At 52.7% G+C, this 17,539-nt stretch overlaps 3 protein-coding genes, 1 long non-coding RNA gene and 1 other non-coding gene across 19 annotated transcripts; 2 read left to right on the forward strand and 3 right to left on the reverse strand.

Moving 5' to 3' along the window:
* Positions 1 to 601: 601 nt before the first annotated feature.
* LOC117077017 lies at positions 602 to 663 on the reverse strand. Its single transcript, XR_004434614.1, has one exon. It is a non-coding gene; the product is annotated as a U7 small nuclear RNA (small nuclear RNA).
* A 2,790-nt stretch (positions 664 to 3,453) lies between these two features.
* On the forward strand, positions 3,454 to 4,195 carry DPM3 (dolichyl-phosphate mannosyltransferase subunit 3, regulatory). Of its 2 annotated transcripts, none has more exons than XM_033199362.1 (2): positions 3,454 to 3,595; positions 3,843 to 4,195. In XM_033199362.1, exon 2 carries the CDS (start codon positions 3,848 to 3,850, stop codon positions 4,124 to 4,126), a length of 279 nt encoding a protein of 92 aa, XP_033055253.1. In that variant the 5' UTR covers positions 3,454 to 3,595; positions 3,843 to 3,847; the 3' UTR covers positions 4,127 to 4,195. The 2 variants fall into 2 exon arrangements, with proteins under 2 accessions (XP_033055253.1, XP_033055252.1); XM_033199361.1 differs by having other exon boundaries at positions 3,496 to 3,595; positions 3,817 to 4,195.
* Positions 4,196 to 5,241: 1,046 nt separating this feature from the next.
* SLC50A1 (solute carrier family 50 member 1) lies at positions 5,242 to 8,715 on the reverse strand. Of its 14 annotated transcripts, none has more exons than XM_033199364.1 (7): positions 8,343 to 8,540; positions 7,705 to 7,782; positions 7,122 to 7,245; positions 6,837 to 6,935; positions 6,371 to 6,532; positions 5,997 to 6,116; positions 5,242 to 5,915 (listed from the first exon to the last, which is right to left on the reverse strand). In XM_033199364.1, exons 1-7 carry the CDS (start codon positions 8,387 to 8,389, stop codon positions 5,814 to 5,816), a joined length of 732 nt encoding a protein of 243 aa, XP_033055255.1. In that variant the 5' UTR covers positions 8,390 to 8,540; the 3' UTR covers positions 5,242 to 5,813. The 14 variants fall into 14 exon arrangements, with proteins under 14 accessions (XP_033055255.1, XP_033055258.1, XP_033055257.1 ...); XM_033199367.1 differs by having other exon boundaries at positions 8,381 to 8,517; XM_033199366.1 differs by lacking the exon at positions 8,343 to 8,540 and adding an exon at positions 8,082 to 8,293 and having other exon boundaries at positions 5,242 to 5,933.
* On the forward strand, positions 8,266 to 8,687 carry LOC117076183. The gene is made up of 2 exons (XR_004434267.1): positions 8,266 to 8,395; positions 8,512 to 8,687. It is a non-coding gene; the product is annotated as an uncharacterized LOC117076183 (long non-coding RNA).
* Positions 8,716 to 9,164: 449 nt separating the features above from the next.
* Positions 9,165 to 16,623, reverse strand: EFNA1 (ephrin A1). The gene is made up of 5 exons (XM_033199379.1): positions 16,014 to 16,623; positions 12,502 to 12,797; positions 10,509 to 10,574; positions 10,300 to 10,350; positions 9,165 to 10,125 (listed from the first exon to the last, which is right to left on the reverse strand). Exons 1-5 carry the CDS (start codon positions 16,103 to 16,105, stop codon positions 10,013 to 10,015), a joined length of 618 nt encoding a protein of 205 aa, XP_033055270.1. The 5' UTR covers positions 16,106 to 16,623; the 3' UTR covers positions 9,165 to 10,012.
* Between the last annotated feature and the right edge of the window lie 916 nt (positions 16,624 to 17,539).

A 17,539-nucleotide genomic window follows, 5' to 3' on the forward strand; every position in this document is an offset into this window, starting at 1 on the left:
ACCAGCCTGCCCAACATGGTGAAACCCCGTTTCTACTAAAAACACAAAAATTAGCCAGGCATGGTGGCGGGCGCCTGTAATCCCAGCTACTCGGGGGGCTGAGGCAGGAGAATTGCTTGAACCTGGGAGGTGGAGGTTGCAGTGAGCTGAGACCGTGTCATTGCACTCCAGCCTGGGCGACAAGAGGGAAACTCCGGCTCAAAAAAAAAAAAAAGTTTGGGCTGAGCGTGGTGGCTCACGCCTCTAATCCCAGCACTTTGGGAGTCCAAGGTGTGAGGACAACAAGCTCAGGAGTTCAAGACCAGCCTGACCAATATGGTGAAACCCTGTCTCTAATAAAAATACAGACACTTGCTGGGTGTGGTGATGCGTGCCTGTAGTCTCAGCTACTCTGGACGCTGAGGCAGGCTAATCGCTTGAACCTGGGAGGCGGAGGTTGCAGTGAGCCGAAATCACACCACTGTACTCCAGGCTGGGCCACAGAACAAGACTCTGTCTCAAAAAAAAAACACCAGTTTTTATTTGTTTTAATTTTTACTTTAACAAAGGAATGTGTATAGTTTTAAACACCAACTAGTTCAACAAATTTTTTGGGGGGTGGCGGGGCATTTTCAAGTGAAAACCAGAAAACCCGCTAAACAAATTCTGAAAGCTGTAACTTCAATGCGCGCGGTGGCTCACGACTGTAATAGCAGGACTTTGTTGGGGCTGAGGTGAATTGCTGAGCCCAGGATTTTGAGACCAGCCTGGGCAACATAGGGAGACCCCATCTACGTACACACACACACACACACACACACACACACACAGAGTAGCTGGGTGTGGCGGCCCACTTCTGTAGTCCTTGCTGCTCCAGAGTCTGAGGTGGGAGGATAGCTTGAGTCCAGGAGGTCGAGGCTGCAGTAAACCGTGTTCGCACCACTGCTCACCACCTGGGCAACAGAGCAAGACCTTGTCTCAAAAAAAGAAAAAGAATAGAAAAAAAAAAAAGAGTTGTAACTCTACAAGGCTTTTAATGAAAAATAACCATCCCCTGCTCCTCTTCTCTAACCCTTACATATACAACCTACATATACAACCATGCTCCAGTTTCTACAGTACTTCTTCTAGTACTTACCTCTACATTTCTTCAACAACCCTCCCGCCTAGGCCTCCCAAAGTTCTGGGATCACAGCTCCACTGTGCCCAGTTCCAATTTTTAGTTAAATCAATACTTAGTGTTTACATTGTTACGGCTGTGAAAATTTTCTTCACAGCTGAGCCATTTGTGTTTGTGCTAAGACTGTGAATCTGTAAAAACTGCTTTTGTTAATTAACATCAAAGACATAAGGCTGAGAAACTTCATTTTCTAAAATCATAGTCACAAACTTTGCTGTCTGAAATCAGTCAGTGCGAATGGAACATCCTACTCTTGCTAGAAGTTCTGAGCCACGTGGATTACTTTGGCCTCCCAAAGTGTTGGGATTACAGGCATGAGCCACTGTGCCCAGTCTAGATAGTGGGTTTTTGGACACTATATTCTACATTTATCTTAACTTTGTAATTTCCAAGTGGTCCCTCAGCTTGAACTTCTTCTTGATCCCTTCACTTAAAGTTATGCTTACCTCGAACCTATGAAAACAGTGCTTCATTTAACTTTTAGCTAGCCTATAGTATCAGCTACTCGGGAGGCTGAGGCAGGAGGATCACTTGAATCCAGGAGTTTGAGCCCAGCCTGGGCAACATAGTGAGACTTCAACTCTAAATGAATAAGTAAATAAATTTTAAAATATAAATTTTAAAGTCAAGCATTTCCAGTATCCTCTTGTATTAGTTCATTTTCACATTACTGATAAAGACATACCCAAAACTGCAAACAAAAAGAGGTTTGTCCCAGCTACACAGGAGGCTGAGGCAGGAGAATGGCGTGAACCCGGGAGGCGGAGCTTGCAGTGAGCTGAGATCCGGCCACTGCACTCCAGCCTGGGCGACAGAGCAAGACTCCGTCTCAAAAAAAAAACAACAACAAAAAAGAGGTTTAATTGGACTTACAGTTCCACATGGCTGGGGAGGTCTCAGAATCATGGTGGGAAGCAAAAGGCACTTCTTACATGGTGGCAGCAAGAGAAAAATGAGGAAGAAGCAAAAGCAGAAACCCTGATAAACTCATCAGATCTTGTGAGACTTATTCACTGTCATGAAAATAGCACGTGAAAGGCTGGTCCCCATGATTCAATTATCTCCCCTTGGGTCCCTCCCACAACAAGTAGGAATTCTGGGAGATACATATCAACTTGAAATTTGGGTGGGGACACAGCCAAACCATATCACCTGTAATGACCATATTTCTTCCTTTTTAATGAGTTGCCCCACAGTTCTTCTAGTGTGTTCTCTCTGTTGCAGCAAGTTAATAAACCTAACTGTCAAACTACAGATGTGGTCTTTACAAGACAGGCTTTTATCAATTGTCTTTCCTTTCTTTTATAACTCTTTGTTTCCTCTGAAGTTGATAATTGCCTAATCTTTTCTCTTACTTGGTTCTCTCTCTCTCTTTCTCTCTCTCTCTGTATAATAAATTCATCCCCAAAAATGTTCGAAAGAATTATACTCCCTCTTTCAGTGCCTTCACCACCTCAGGTAAATCTTTCGATCTTTCTTTTCTTTTCTTTTCTTTTTTTAACACAGCCTCCTGGAGCCCTTCTTCCTCTGGCTCCAAGTTACATTCGTTGTTGTCCTTGTGAAAATATAACTACCTTTGTTCTAACAATAATCTCAAGCCTTCATGGTTAGTTGTCAATGCAACTGCTTCCCTGACTCCTGCTTTCCCCCTCCATCCAAAGAGGGGTCAAGTCTCGTGATATCTCTGTATCTCCAAAGTCTATCATGGTCATCAGTAAATATTCTGGCTGGGCGCTGTGGCTCATGCCTGTAATCCCAGCACTTTGGGAGGCTGAGGTGGGCAGATCACTTGAGGTCAGGAGTTTGAGACCAATCTGGCCAACATAGTGAAATCCCCGTCTCTACTAAAAATACAAAAATTAGCCGGGCTTGGTGGCATGCGCCTGTAATCCCAGCTGCTTGGGAGACAGAGGTTGCGTTGCAGTGAGCTGAGATCGCGCCACTGTACTCCAGCATGGGCGACAGAGCAAGACTTCGTCTCAAAAAAAAAAAAAAAAAAAAAAGTTCTGTCCAGCCTAGACAGTCTAGAGAGACCCTGTTAAGAACGGAAAGAAAGAAAGGAAAGACATGTTCGAATGAATGAACCAGCGAATGAAGGAATGGATTTCAGCTCTGGAGAATTGAGTTTAAGGGGAACAGTATTATATTCCCATCTTGTTGCAACATTTAAGGATGTCCTCAAGTTCCAAGCCAGCCTGGAGCGTACCCCAAGGTGGGGAAGCAGCGCCCAGGCCTCTCCACACCCAGCCTGCTCCGGGTTTGCGGAGCGCAGCCCGCTGGACCCCGTCTAGACTGAGGCGGTGGCCAAGAGTACTCCATGGACCGCCATGTGAACTACAACTCCCAGAAGGCCGCGCGGAAGCGGAGCGTGAGCCAGGGAGGACTTCCGGACGCGAATATCCGGGCCGCGCTGGGAAGGGGAGACGTGGGGCAGAGGTAAGTGTAGGTTGAAAGCTGAACAGAGAGGGCGAGAGATGGGAAGTGGGTCTCAAATATAGAGGGGGTAGCAAGGTGGAAGGGACCCTTCCACCTTTTGTGGGCACTCAAGTTCGGACCGCTGGGATCGGCGATTCCGCTCTGGCTACGGCTGGTTTAAATGCTCTCTCCCTGGGCGGGCTTCGGTTGAGTTTGGTCCGCTTTTCCTTTCTGCTCCTCAGGGGAGCATTGTTTTCTTTTCTCGCAGTGACCATGACGAAATTAGCGCAGTGGCTTTGGGGACTGGCGATCCTGGGCTCCACCTGGGCGGCCCTGACCACGGGAGCCTTGGGCCTGGAGCTGCCCTTGTCCTGCCAGGAAGTCCTGTGGCCACTGCCCGCCTACTTGCTGGTGTCCGCCGGCTGCTATGCCCTGGCCACTGTGGGCTATCGTGTGGCCACTTTTCATGACTGCGAGGACGCCGCACGCGAGCTGCAGAGCCAGATACAGGAGGCCCGAGCCGACTTAGCCCGCAGGGGGCTGCGCTTCTGACAGCCTGACCCCATTCTTGTCCGGACAGCCCTTCCTCCCATTCCCCATTAAAGAGCCAGTATTTTCTAACTTCGTTTAGTTTGAGTATGGAAAATGGGTGTTGGGGATTCAATGTACTAACGGTCGAGAAGTGAATGTGAAAGAACCACCTTCCTGAGGCCATCTCAGCCTATATTTTGCGTCTTGCTGGTGTTCCCATTTTTGCTCCCAAGGAGGCAAAGTCGCCTTCTCAAGATCTCTCAGGATGGAAATGACATTTCACTTTCTTGGACTTTTCAGCCCTATAGGAAGTACTTATTATTATTATTATTTTTTTTTTCTGAGACAGAGTCTCACTCTGTCGCCCAGGCTGGAGTGCAGTGGCGCGATCTCGGCTCACTGTAAGCTCCGCCTCCCGGGTTCACGCCATTCTCCTGCCTCGGCCTTCTGAGTAGCTGGGACTACAGGCGCCTGCCACCATGCCTGGCTAATTTTTTGTATTTTTAGTAGAGACGGGGTTTCACCGTGTTAGCCAGGATGGTCTTGATCTCCTGACCTCGTGATCCGCCCACCTCGGCCTCCCAGAGTGCTGTGATTACATGCGTGAGCCACCGCGCCACCCGGCGTACTTCTTTTTTTTTTTTTTTTTGAGACAGGGTCTCACTCTTTTGCCCGGGCTGGAATTCAGTGGTGCAGTTATGGCTCACTGCTGCCTCACCCTCCCGGCCTCAAACAATCCTCCCACCTCAGGCTCCAGAGTAGCTGGGACTACAAGCATGTGCCACCACGTCGCCAGGCTAATGTTTAATTTTTTGTAGTGACAGGGTCTCACTGTGTTGCTCAGGCTGTTCTCAAACTCCTGGGCTCAAGTGATCCTCCTGCCTGGGCCTCCCAAAGTGCTGTAATTACAGACATAAGCCACCTTACCTGGCCAGAAGTACTTTGCTGAAGCCTAACTTCCATTCTTCATAACATCCAAGTTTTGTTCTTTTTAAGGCCTTTCTGGGTCTTTCCAACCTTTTGGTTCTTTGAGATACCTTTTCTGAGCCTACCCTACCAACCTGAGAATAACTGTGGATTTACCCTTCACCAAACCAGACAGGTTTAGAATCATGAGTAGAGAATGAACCATCATGGGCAGGGGTGGGGAACACTTTTATTTTAAGGCATATTCATAACGGCATATAAGGCATATTCATATCAGAATGGCACGATCTTGGCTCACTGCAACCTCCACCTCCCTGCTTCAAGCAGTTCTCCTGCCTCAGCCTCCCAAGTAGCTGGGATTACAGGCATGTGCCACCATGCCCAGCTAGTTTTGTATTTTTAGTAGAGATGGGGTTTCACCATGTTGGTCAGGTTGGTCTCAAACTCCTGACCTCAGGTGATCCACCCACCTTGGCCTCCCAAAGTGCTGGGATTACAGGCGTGAGCCACCAGGCCCGGCCTTTTAAGGCATATCCTAAATATAGCACCCCAACCTCCAAAATTAAAAAAAAAAATCTCTAAAAAATAGAAGTAATTTCATCTCTTAGGCCCCAACCAATCATCTAAGTAAAGCTCTTTCTTTGGTTCCTTTATCCTCAAAGTCATCTCTTGTTCCCACAACCCACTGCACCTGGGAAGCTGGACAGGAGGCCCAGCTGAAACAAGGAGGTCTCTTTGGTTCAAGTTGGCACTAAGGTGCCCAGTGGTCAGGTGAGCAGCCTCAGGTTTGCAGGAGCCAATAGTTCCTGTCTTGCTCCTGGGGGTACTTCCAGAAAAGCCAGAAGCGGATAAAGCTGGTGACGATTCCTGGAAAGTTGGACACCTGAAATCACAAGAACTGCTATGAGGAGAGGAGCCAGTTTTCTACCTTGCACCCCTGTCACCCCATCCCTGTTGTGCTTACCATGATGTAGGGATCTCTGAGTCGAAACCCATAGAGGCACCAGGAGGCAGAGGTGAGAAGGGTAGCAATGGTGAGTGGGTAGGAGAGACATTGGGTTGATTTAGTCTGAATGACCTTAGCCTGTGGGAAAGAATAAAAGACTCTCTTGGCCCAAGCACATTGTAAAGCTTCACTTGCCTAAGAATTTCCTCAAGAAAAAGGTCAGGCACCCTCCCTGATCTGTCACCCAACCTTTCCTGCCTCCCACTCATCCACCTCTACTGCCTTGTCTCCTTCCAGGGTTTGGATCTCCCCTTCCTCGGGACTGTAAGCCATAGTATGTGGCTATGAGAGCCTGACTCATCTCTCCTACCTCATTGGACATCCCCACTCACCAAGTCAGCCAGTGGTGAGAGGTACATGCTGATGGTGAAGACACTGCAGAAGAGGCCCAGCTGCTGAAGCCGGGCCTCAGGGTTGGGTACCAGGAGCCAAAAGTAGCCATAACCCAGGAGAAGGACCCCTAGCAGGGTTGCAGTCTGTAGGAGCACAACACGCTGCAGGGGAGAGAGTAGCCTTACTTCCAGACGTGCTCTCCGACTTCCCTGCTAGAGTTAATTCATCCTGCCTTCTCCCATGCTCCAATGGGGAAGCCAAACTGTCTAGGCCTCCAGCACTGCACTGTCACAGCTTCTTTCCCACCAACAGCTTGATAGGAAAGTCTTATCCACCCACAACAATGGAGACTTCTAGGGGAGGGAAAGATGTGTTTTTTTTCTGTGTGCTTAGCACACACAGTAGGAGCTTAATAAATGCTTGTGTGATTGAGCAGGGAAGCAGAGCTAATCATCTTGTTCTCACCCACGGGTTTTGACAAAACCCCTTTCCCCTTAGCTTGTTGGCAGAAGCCCAGGGCAGGCAGCATAGGCATCTCAGGCTAGGCAGAGCTACCAGCCTTGCCTAAATGGGGGCAATGTGTTAATCTCAGAAGGCTGGCTTCATAGAGGAAGGGAACCTGCAAGCCTGGAGGGGCCTTCCTGGAAAGGGTGGCAGTGACAGCTGTTACAGTCTTCTAGGAAGTAGTGTTTGCCCTGCCAGCGAGGCAGGGCGTGCAGCAGAGAGGTGGGTCCAAGGGAGGGCGTCTACCTTCCGAGGGCAGTAATGCAGATATGCCAAGATATACAGGGTCTGAAGCGCAGCACCCACTGTGTTGACGACGATGAGGATCCCGTCTCCCTTCAAGGCCCCATAACTCAGCCAGCCCAGGTTGCTGCAGGGTGGAGGGGAGGGACATAGCTCAAAGGATTCAGTTGTGAGAGGAGGACCCAAAGGGCCTCTTTCACTTTTTTTTTTTTTTTTTTTGAGACGGAGTCTTGCTCCGTTGCCCAGGCTGGAGTGCAGTGGCATGATCTCGGCTCACTGCAAGCTCTGCCTCCCGGTTTCACGCCATTTCTCCTGCCTCAGCCTCCCAAGTAGCTGCGACTACAGGCGCCTGCCACCACGCCCGGCTAATTTTTTGTATTTTTAATAGAGACGGGGTTTCACCGTGTTAGCCAGGATGGTCTTGATCTCCTGACCTCGTGATCCGCCCGTCTCGGCCTCTCAAAGTGCTGGGATTACAGGCGGGAGCCACTGCGTCCAGCCAAGCCTCTTTCACTCTTGCTCCTCCTGCCCCGCCCCCACCTCCCTCTGATAGCCTTTCCCACCGCCGCAGCCGTCGCCCCCTCACTTGACTTCCGTGGTGAGAAAGGGCAGGAACTGGACGTTGTCCACACTCCGGGTCATTCGCATGTGCCTGAGGTCCGAGCTGTAGTGGGGCCCCGAAGGGAGGGGTGAGGGGTGGGAAGGGAGAAGCAGAGTGCTTGAGGCGGATGCCCAATGCCTGTCACCCTTTCCGGACCACTGCAGACCACCCCCCGCCCCCAGCTATCTTGCCTTCTCCCTCAGGCCTAGTGACCAACCTCGCCCTTGTATCCCGGTCCCCTCAACCCGATCCCATTTTGATCCCGGTTCCGGACGAGCTAGGTGCTGTGGCTACGTCTCTGCCCCCTCTCTCTCCTTTCCTGACTTCCTAGTCCTCCCCAACCCAGCCGGCCGCTCTCTCACAGGCCGGCGGAGAACATGCCAAGGGTGAAGACCACGCATGCTCCGTAGATGAGCGAGTCCAGAAAGCCGCCCGCCTCCATCACGACCAGAGTCGGATTCCCGCACCCAGCGCCCGCCGCCCGCCGCGTGCCTGCGGTGGCGGAGACCTATGGCAGCCCGGACCTGCGGCGCTGGAGCCCCGCCCCGCGCGCTCGGGCCGTGCCTCCGGAAACTGCGCCGAAGCCCCACCCTCCCTCCGACGCCGAACCGGAACTCGCGCACCTCCCCTCCGAGTGACTGCCCAGTGCCCTGGTCCAGACCTCCTCCATGTCACGGTCGGTCCCCTTCCTAGGAGTCCGCGGGTGTGTCCCCGATACCTGCCGCTCCTCACACTCTGCCTGCCCCTTGGATCATCTAGACGCCCCCGGTCTTAACGGTCGTGTTCCCACAGGCCTGTGCACCTTCGGCGGTGGACCTCCAAACAAAAGCTTGCTAGTTCAACCAGACTTCAGCACGCTTTCCATCCAGAACTTCACATCAGAACCTCAGTTGTCCAAGGGTTTGGGAAGTTTTTTTCTGGAGTTTGCTGCTGAAGCCTTTTCTCAAAATAACAGACATTGCCAGGAATCACCAAGCCTTCCTCTTTTGCCCTCCCTCTCGGGCAACAAGGTCAACTTTACGTGACGTGGCCAATGCACTGACGCCTCTATCACTGACCACCCCTGGTCCAACCCACTTGCTGCTGGGAACTTTCCCCCCCAGCCTCCCACACGTCTCTGCTGGTGTGGCTGTGGGGCGGGGCTGCATGCCTCAGCTGGAGTTCCCAGCTTCCCTGACTCACCCAAACAGCATGAGTACCTGAACGGTAGTATGCCAAAGCCCTGCGGTGAGGGGGTGGGAGTGGGGTAGAGGTTGGACAGGAAGAACTTCCAGAGTGGAGTGCAGCTCAGAACCCGAGAGACTGCTCTCAGGAGCACTCCGCTCCTGGACAACCCTCAGAGGAGGAAACAACCCACCCTTTTGGCCTGGTGAGGGGCACGCATTCTTTGGAGAGAAAGAAATTCAAACCCAGTTGCTACTGTTGCAGCACACAGAGACACACTCTTAGCAGGGGCTCAATGGTCATACGTTTTAATATGGAGTGGCAGAAAAGCATGTCCGAAAAAACACATTGCTTTATTTTGAGACAAAGAACATTGTATAAAAAAACTCCAGTTGTAGAAATCAGGACAGACACACAGCAACTTATATACAGATACTGTACACGTGGGCCCTGCCCTTTAGGCTACACTCTAGGCAGAATGTACACATGGGCACTGCCCTTACAGCTACACTCTTAAGAACAGGTTGGCACAGCCCCCCTGCTGGGCACAGCTCTGGGGAGTGCTGCCCCAGGATGGGAGAGAATGCAGTACCTGGCTACAAACTTCTCTGTGGCAGCTCCACAGATGAGGTCTTGCTGGGAGATGCTAGGTCAGCCCAAGCATGCTGCCTCTCCTGTACCTGGCTCCCAAGCAAGAAACTGTTTCTTGCTTTTCCTTTAGTCAGTTCATCTGGGCATCCTGGCTGTCTTCTGAAGGGGGCATCTTTGCCAAGCTTTGCCTATCCACGTGGCCCCTTCCAGCTCAGCTCCCACTGTGCCTTAAGGGACCATGTCTGCACAGCTTGTTTCTTTGGCTTAAAGGCAGGAATGGTGGGAAACGACTGTCTCCACTTATTTCTCCATCCCTCCGAGGTGAAGGTGGGGATGGCACTGCCAGGCTGGTTGGCCTCCTTCCAGTTGAAACCCTTAATACTGACCCGTTTTGAGGCTGCTAGGTGACAGCTTGTGCCTGTGGTGGGAGTGGTTCCCAGGGATGGGGCCTCTGAAGGTGGCCCCAAGACAGGTTTGGAGTGCCTGTCCCTCTCTTCAGCCCAGTTCCAATCCTTAAGGCCAGGTGTGGCATACACCTTCACGGGGTTTGCAGCAGCAGAAGTGGTAGGAGCAGCACAGTCCAGGCAAGTGGGAAGAGGCGTGGGGCGGCACTGTGACCGATGCTATGTAGAACCCGCACCTCTGGGTCATCTGCAAGGTGAGAGGGCAAAGGCCGCCAATGTGAGTGACTCCACTATTTGCACTGGCCCTCAGCCCAACAGGATTTCCTCAGCCTCTGCCTGGTAAAGGAGCCACCTCCTGTACCCAACCTCTTCAAGCAGACCCCTTCCTATGCCCCAGGCCCAATCTGCTCCAGCTACCCACCTGCTGCAAGTCTCTTCTCCTGTGGATTGTCATGGGCCTGAGGACTGTGAGCTGAAAGACAAGAGTGGTAGTAGATCAGGTACTGTATCAAAGAGGCAGAGGGCTGTGAGTGTGAGGGGCTGGGCTGCAAGACTTCTATACCATCCCAGATCACCAGACTGCCCAGCATAGAGATGGAAGAAGGAGGCCCACAGGGCCCTGACACTCACTGATTTTGCCATTGACAGTCACTTTCAACCTCAAGCAGCGGTCTTCTTGCTGGTGGATGGGTTTGGCTGCAAGATAAGCCCACAGGGGGTTAAGTAAGAAACCTTTGCTGGAAGAAAATGTAAGCCCAAATGCCCCTTGCCCTGTTTTCTCAGCTCCCTACTCAATTTCATTCTCTTCCCTCTAATCTTGATTCCTACCCTCTTTAGTTTTTGCTAACTTCCTGCCCAGTGTTCAGCCCAGCCTCCCATTCTTTGGAAATAACCCTCAGCTTTGGCGGTGGTGACAAAAAGAACGTAGACACTGCCCCCTCCCCACATTTCATCCTTCACTTCTCCAAGTCTGAATATGTTCCTTTTGCCTGGGCCACTTAATACTACTCCTAGGCCGGGTGTGGTGGCTCACACCTGTAATCCCAGCACTTTGGGAGGCTGAGGTGGGCAGATCATAAGGTCAGGAGTTTGAGACCAGCCTGGCCAGTCAATATGGTGAAACCCCATCTCTACTAAAAATACAAAAATTAGCCGGGCATGGTGGCACATGCCTGTAGTCCCAGCTACTCAGGAGGCTGAGGCAGAAGAATCAATTGAACCCGGGAGGTGGAGGTTGCAGCAAGTTGAGATCGTGCCACTGCACTCCAGTCTGGGCGACAGAGTGAGACTCCGTCTCAGAAAAAAGAAAAAAAAAAAAAAAATATATATATATATATACAGACACACATATATATACACTACTCCTGCCTAGCCCCCACTGACTGAGTCCTAGATCCATTTTATACAAAACTGATTTCATAACTTTTTTTTGAGACGGAGTCTCGCTCTGTCACCCAGGCTAGAGTGCAATGGTGTGATCTCGGCTCACTATAACCTCACACCTGAGTTCAAGTGATCCTCCTGCCTCAGCCCATTGAGTAGCTGGGACTACAGTGGTGCGCCACCACACCTGGCTAATTTTCGTATTTTTTTAAGTAGAGTTGGGGTTTCACCATGTTGGCCAGAATGGCCTTGAACTCCTGACCTCAGGTGATCCGCCCGCCTCGTCCTCCCAAAGTGCTGGATGCTCTCATAACTTAAAATCCATCAGGCTGTGCGCGGTGGTTCATGCCTATAATCCCAGCACTTTGGGAGACCAAGGCAGGCGGATCACTTGAGGTCAGGAGTTCAAGACCACTCTGACCAACATGGTGAAACCCTGTCTCTACTAAAAATTCAAAATTAGCTGGGTGTGGTGGCAGGTGCCTACAATCCCAGCTACTTGGGAGGCTGAGGCAGGAGAATTGCTTGAATCTTGGAGACACAGGTTGCAGTGAGCAGAGATCACACCACTGCACTCCAGCATGGGCAACAAGAGTGAAACTCCATCTCAAAATAATAAAATAAAGTAAAATGAAATAAAACCCATCACTGGCGAGAGCCCTCAGGATAAAGTCCAAACTCCTTATCACTTTTTAATTCCCCCATGGTCTGTTCTGTCCACCTCTACAGGCTCACATCTCACTGACTGTGTCCCTCCCACTCCAGCCAGGCTGAGCCATAGGAAGTTCCCTGAAGATATCATGCTCCCTTTGTACGTGTGCCTTCATGCCTGGCCAGCTCCTCTGCCTGTCCTAAGCTCTGGGATCATCTTCCCCACTGAACCTTCTCTGAGCCCCATAGCCTGGCAGGTACCCAGGTCATTTTCCCAAGGCCCCTGTGTTCATGTCTACTGTAGCATACTGTTCTAAGGGTCTGTTAACCTATGTGTGTTTCTTCCCAGCTTCCGTGAGGACAGAGGCTCTGTAGTGTTTTATTTATCTCTGTGCTGGTAGTGCTAAGCAGAGTGCCAGCACGTAGAAGCTCACTCACATTGGGATGTGGATGAATGAAAATAGAATTCAAGATTGGAAGGAGCCCTCTACTGCTGGACTCTGCACCAAGCATGTACCCAAGCATGTACGTGGTGGCCAAAAAAAAAAAAACAAACAACAACAGACACTGTCCCCTCACAGGCACTCACAGATATAGTAGTAGCTGTGTCCTTCTTTGAACTCCTTGCCCAGGGTGAAAGGTGTGAAGCGCTGAAACTTCTCAGACAGCTTCTCTGGGCCATGCTTGGCACTGGGCCGGTTGCACTGCCAGCGGACCTGGTCCTTGGACTGGGGCTGGCACAGCTGGTACTCCTCACGCTCCACCAGGTATAGTATGTACCGCTCCATGGCAGCGTCTGCCACAGAGTGATCCTCATAGTGCGGACAGATGATGTCCACGTAGTCATTCAGCTGCACATGTATGGTGTAGTCCTCATTCCGGAACCTGGGACACACATGGGGGAAGAAGCAGGTGGTCATTCAGAAGCCGGGCCAGATCCTTGGACCTCCAAATGTTTAACATTTCACACTAGACCCCAAGAGATTTTTCCAAAGTCTCAACTCCCAATATGTACTGATCTTGATGTCTTACATTTCTCTCTGCCATCTCTAAACATTCCCCTGCACCATCACTGTCTCCTGTTGGTCCTTCAAATAGCATCCACTCAGTATCTTTCAGGTACGAAAGCATTTTCCATAACCCGCGTGATATTTACCCAAGGATGGGCTTCTACCTATTTCTGTAGCTCACTTATCATTCTCTTCTACCCATAAATATTTCCCCAAATCTGTTATACCAGTTGCTCCTTTTAAATGCTGTTAGGCCTCAACCTGAGACCCCACCGGTCTATCCTGTAATCAGAATCCAGGAAACCCTTTCTCTTGAACATGCTAGCCCCGAGCCCCCAACACATCTATGTCTTTACCTTCCTTACTCCTCTCACGTTTCCTCGGACCCACTAAGTAGATCTCACATTTCCTAGCTTCACTTTTCCTCAAAAGTGAAGCTAGTATACCTGGGCCCACAGATAATGCCCCTAGTCCTTTAAGTTAAATCACTCTCATCAATTCCTTCAGCCCCTCTTAAATCTCCTTTTCTAGCTACTCAAAGTTATACACTGGTCTCCTTTTCCCCTTCTCAGAGCACCCCCAAACATCCCTGTCCTTTTTTCTCCAAAAGCCACACTTCCACCTCCCGCCAGATGAAATGCTGGAGCTCTGGGCTTGAGACGGCCTCTCCCCTCTCCCCTCCTCTCCCCTCCTCTCCCCTCCTCCTAAGGTGGAGCCAGCTCCCCTCCCCTAGTTCATTCCCCCTGGCCCCACCGGCTCCAGCCTGACTGCCCACCAGCCCCTCCCCACCAGCTCCAGACACCTGGCTCCAGCCTGGGTGGGGTCCCAGTAGGGGGAAAAGTGCTCCCCCCAACCCCTGAAGCTGCTCAGTTTCTCTAATTCCCCCAGGCACTGCCAGCTAGAGACTCAGCAGAATTAGCGTCAACTTGCTTCGAACCGAAAGCCCTGGCCACGGCTGGGAGGGCGAGGAAGGAGTCAGGTGGAGAGGACTCTGAGATGGGCACCCACTGCCCAATCAGCATGACCCTGAGAGGCCAGGCTTTGCAGCAGCACACCAGCGCCCAAACTGGGCTTACCAGGCCCCTCCCCCACCCTGGGGAAAGAGAGAGAAGAGCAGAGAGAGGCTTTTAAAATTCCTCTCTGGAGAGATAAACATAGAAGCCATTTCGGAACAGGTATTTCAGCTCTGGGCCTGGCGTCTTTCCCTCATTCCCGTGACGGGCACTGACTCATTCCTCATCCACCTCTGCTACCCGCCCCAGCACTCATGAGAATCTGAAAATTTACCTTGTCAAATGTGGACAGCCCCTAGGACCCCAGGAGGGCACAGCGCCCACTCACCCCCAACACTGTCCTCCAAACAAAGGGAGCCGGCAGGTCAGAATGAGGGGCCTGCCCTCCAGCACGAGGAAGGCTGGTGCCCTTCTCAGCATGCTGCCCCCGCCTGAGGCCTGGAGATCCCAGGGCTGCTGCCCACAGGCCTGAGTCACCCATGCCAGCCTCACCTACCCCGTTCATTGTAGCCTCATATTTGCCCCCACGCTGGGCCCAGCTTGGCTGCCTACGGACTCTACTCTGGACTGGCGTCTCTTTAGTCCTGGGTATGATAGGGTGTGTGTGTGTGTGTGTGTGTGTGTGTGTGTGTGGCCAGAGGGTCACCCATCAGCCCCCTCTCCTGGGGGTACAGTCTGCTCGACTTAGCCTTCATTTGACTCTTGTTCCCCATCTGGGAAAGGGGGCAGCGGCGTCAGGGAAGGCGGGGAGGTGGGTAAGGAAGAGGCTCCTTCCTGAAAGAGAGGAAACTTGGGAGCTTGGGAACGGAAAAGGCCAGGGTCCCCCCCTCCCTACTCATGGCTTCCTGTCCCCTCCTCCTTCTTCAGTCAACACCTGGAATGGGCATAAACAGGGACTTTGCTCTCTCCCATACTAGGGCAAGATGCATCGGGTCAAGGAGGCAAAGCACAGGGAGCGGGTGGCAGAGGGCTGGCTGGGCCTCCCCAGCATCCATGTGCAGGAGGGCATTGCCCTCTGGGATTGGCAGCTGGCTGTTCTCTCCCCGACCCCAACAAGCCACAGACAACAGACTGCCTCACCAGACGATGCCACAGGGTCAGAGGAAGCTGGCACAACATATTTCTCAAGGGGAGTGGGGGGCAAGCTCGCTAGGGCTGAGAGTGGCTAAGCCGGTGAGATGGCTTTGGTGATACCAAGCTGCCCAGTTCTCTCCCCGTCCTCCCTACCACCCTCTCCTGTATTCCCACAAATATTGTTCCCATAACTTCAGAAAACTCAAGGGCAAGAACAAAGGGGCCGACAGAGTCTTCCTCCCAGTACCATTTGCCTCACAGCACTAAACCTGCCCAGGAGAAATTAACTCCTTCCTGCCCAGAGCCTTCTGTAATCCCTTTAACCCCTTCTGTTCCTTCTGAAGCTTTCCCATGATCTCCCTCTCCCAGCTCTTCAATTTTACTACTTGAGAGCCCCATAAACAGGTGATTCCCTCAACCTACCCATGCACAGCATGTGCCTCACTCATGCCACCCCAAAAGACCCCTAGTGGGGGACTTTCCGGGTTTGCTTTAAATACAGGGTGAATGCATAATGAATGTCTACAGCCTAGCTCTCTCCTGAGAGGTCCTTTCAGGGTTCCCTTGAGCATTCTGCGCACTCTTGATGTCACACCAGGTACCTGTCAGTGTGGTCAGATGCCCAAAGGACACACAAGGAGGGGCGTGGAGGCTTTCAACGTGGGGGAGACCTAGAACAAGGGCCCTGGCTACCAGGGGCGAAGTCTATGCTGTAGGCAGGAACTGCCCAGCATAGGTCCCTCACTTCAGAGTAATAGGGGTACCAGAGAGAAAGAAGGGAAGGGCAGATATAAGCCCATGCAAGTAGACACGAGCAGGTTCCTGCCCCGGGTGGGGTGCTCCCAGATATGAGGGAGAAGTGAGGGGAGGAAAATCTACAGTCGCCCTCCTACCTCGGTCATCTACTCTAGGCTCAGCTAAGGGATTGGCTGGGACAGTTATCCCGGTAGGGAGGGCAGTGCCAGCCGGGAGTCCAGGCTGCCAGTGAGAGACTCGAGGCTTACTTGGGATTTGAACTGTTCCAGAAGACGGTGTGTCGATCAGCAGCGGCCAGACTGCAGCAGAGACCCAAGAGAGGGGCCCAGAGGAACTCCATAGCGCGGGGCCTGGCCAGGCCGGGCGGGGACGCGGGGCTCCTAGGGGTCTGGGTTCCCGCTGGCTTTCTCCGCGGCGAAGTCAGCGTTGGGCTCACAGATCTGGCCCCTTCGCCTTGCGACTCCGCCTTTTGGGCCGGCGCCGCCCGACACCCCGCCCCGCCCTCGCCCCGCCCGGCGCGCGGCTGCCCCGGGGCTTGGGGGCTGGGGAGGTGGAGGAGGGGCGGGCTGGGGAGGCGAGGAGGCTAGGGGTGCAGGAAAGAGCGAAGCGCGCTCCTCTGCCCCGGCAGATCTGCTCAGAGCTGTGTGTTCGCTCACTTGTGGGTCTGCGTGGAGCTTTGTAAGCCTGTCCGGGTGGTGGGCTTGCGTCCCTCGGCGCAGTCGCGTGCGGGAGAAGGGAAGAAGTCGCAAGTGCCAGTCTGCGAACGCGGGGGTGCAGGACCTGGCTTTGCTGCTCCGCGCGCGGACCTTGCAGGGTGCGAGGTTGTTGACATGCCCCGCACCTTTCCGAGCCTCGCATGCCCAGGCTCGGGCGCCGGCGTTCCCACCCTCTCCTCCTCCCCCATTCCCTTCCCGGACTCTGCGCTCGACTGCCCCTCCCCACACACACGCGGCTGTTTGTTTTTGTTGGGTTTGTCAATGTTGTCTTTGTTCTGGAGATTGTGTCATCGCTTAGATGCCGGGAATAAAGTGCAACGCTGTGTGTGATCGAGTGTGTAACGTGTGCGGCCGGGGCTAAGGGCGCCTCTGTCCATCCCATCAGTGCCTGCGCGCAGGAGCGACACGCGGGACCCTGGGCTCGAGAGGGGTCCGTTCTTATTTTAGAACGTTAAAGGGCACTGATGACCTGAGTATGTGTGACAACACACGCGTACACCGTGCAAACGGGCTCTTGAATATGGACTGTGAGAATCTATCTGGGCATGAAGGGTGACTTTAAACTGTAACCACACATGAAATACGTGTGATGGCGCGCTAGTGTGAAAGCATTTGTGAGTAGTATCACAGCCGCGTGTGTGGAAGCGTGTGAAACTCTTTGACAGACGTATGCTAATGTTTGTGAACAGCGTGTGAAGAGGAGGGGAGACGCGTACCGGCGTGCAGCGGGGGTGGGGTGGAGCGGAGGGGTGTTTGTGCGCAGTCCTCAGGCTGCACAGCTGGTGCTGGCCCAGTCTCAGCTGGGGCTCCCAGTCAGTCGGGCCCCAGTACCCGGCTCGGCCCCCTCCCCCGCGCTGTGTAAACAAACCCGCTGGAATTTGCCTCTCGGGGCTCTTCTCCCCGCCAGGATCTGCTGCCGTCTGGAGAGGGCTTGGCGGGCGGGTGTCAGCTCCTGGGGTGGAGAGGGCGGGCAGGTGTTTGATTAGGCTCACGAGTGAGCCTAGAGTGGGAGAGCCGAATGTTGTGTATCTGCGTGCGTTTAGTGGTTTACGTGAGTG

This window comes from Trachypithecus francoisi, unplaced genomic scaffold (assembly GCF_009764315.1).
Source record: "Trachypithecus francoisi isolate TF-2019V2 unplaced genomic scaffold, Tfra_2.0 Lachesis_group5, whole genome shotgun sequence".
NCBI classification, from domain to species: domain Eukaryota; kingdom Metazoa; phylum Chordata; class Mammalia; order Primates; family Cercopithecidae; genus Trachypithecus; species Trachypithecus francoisi.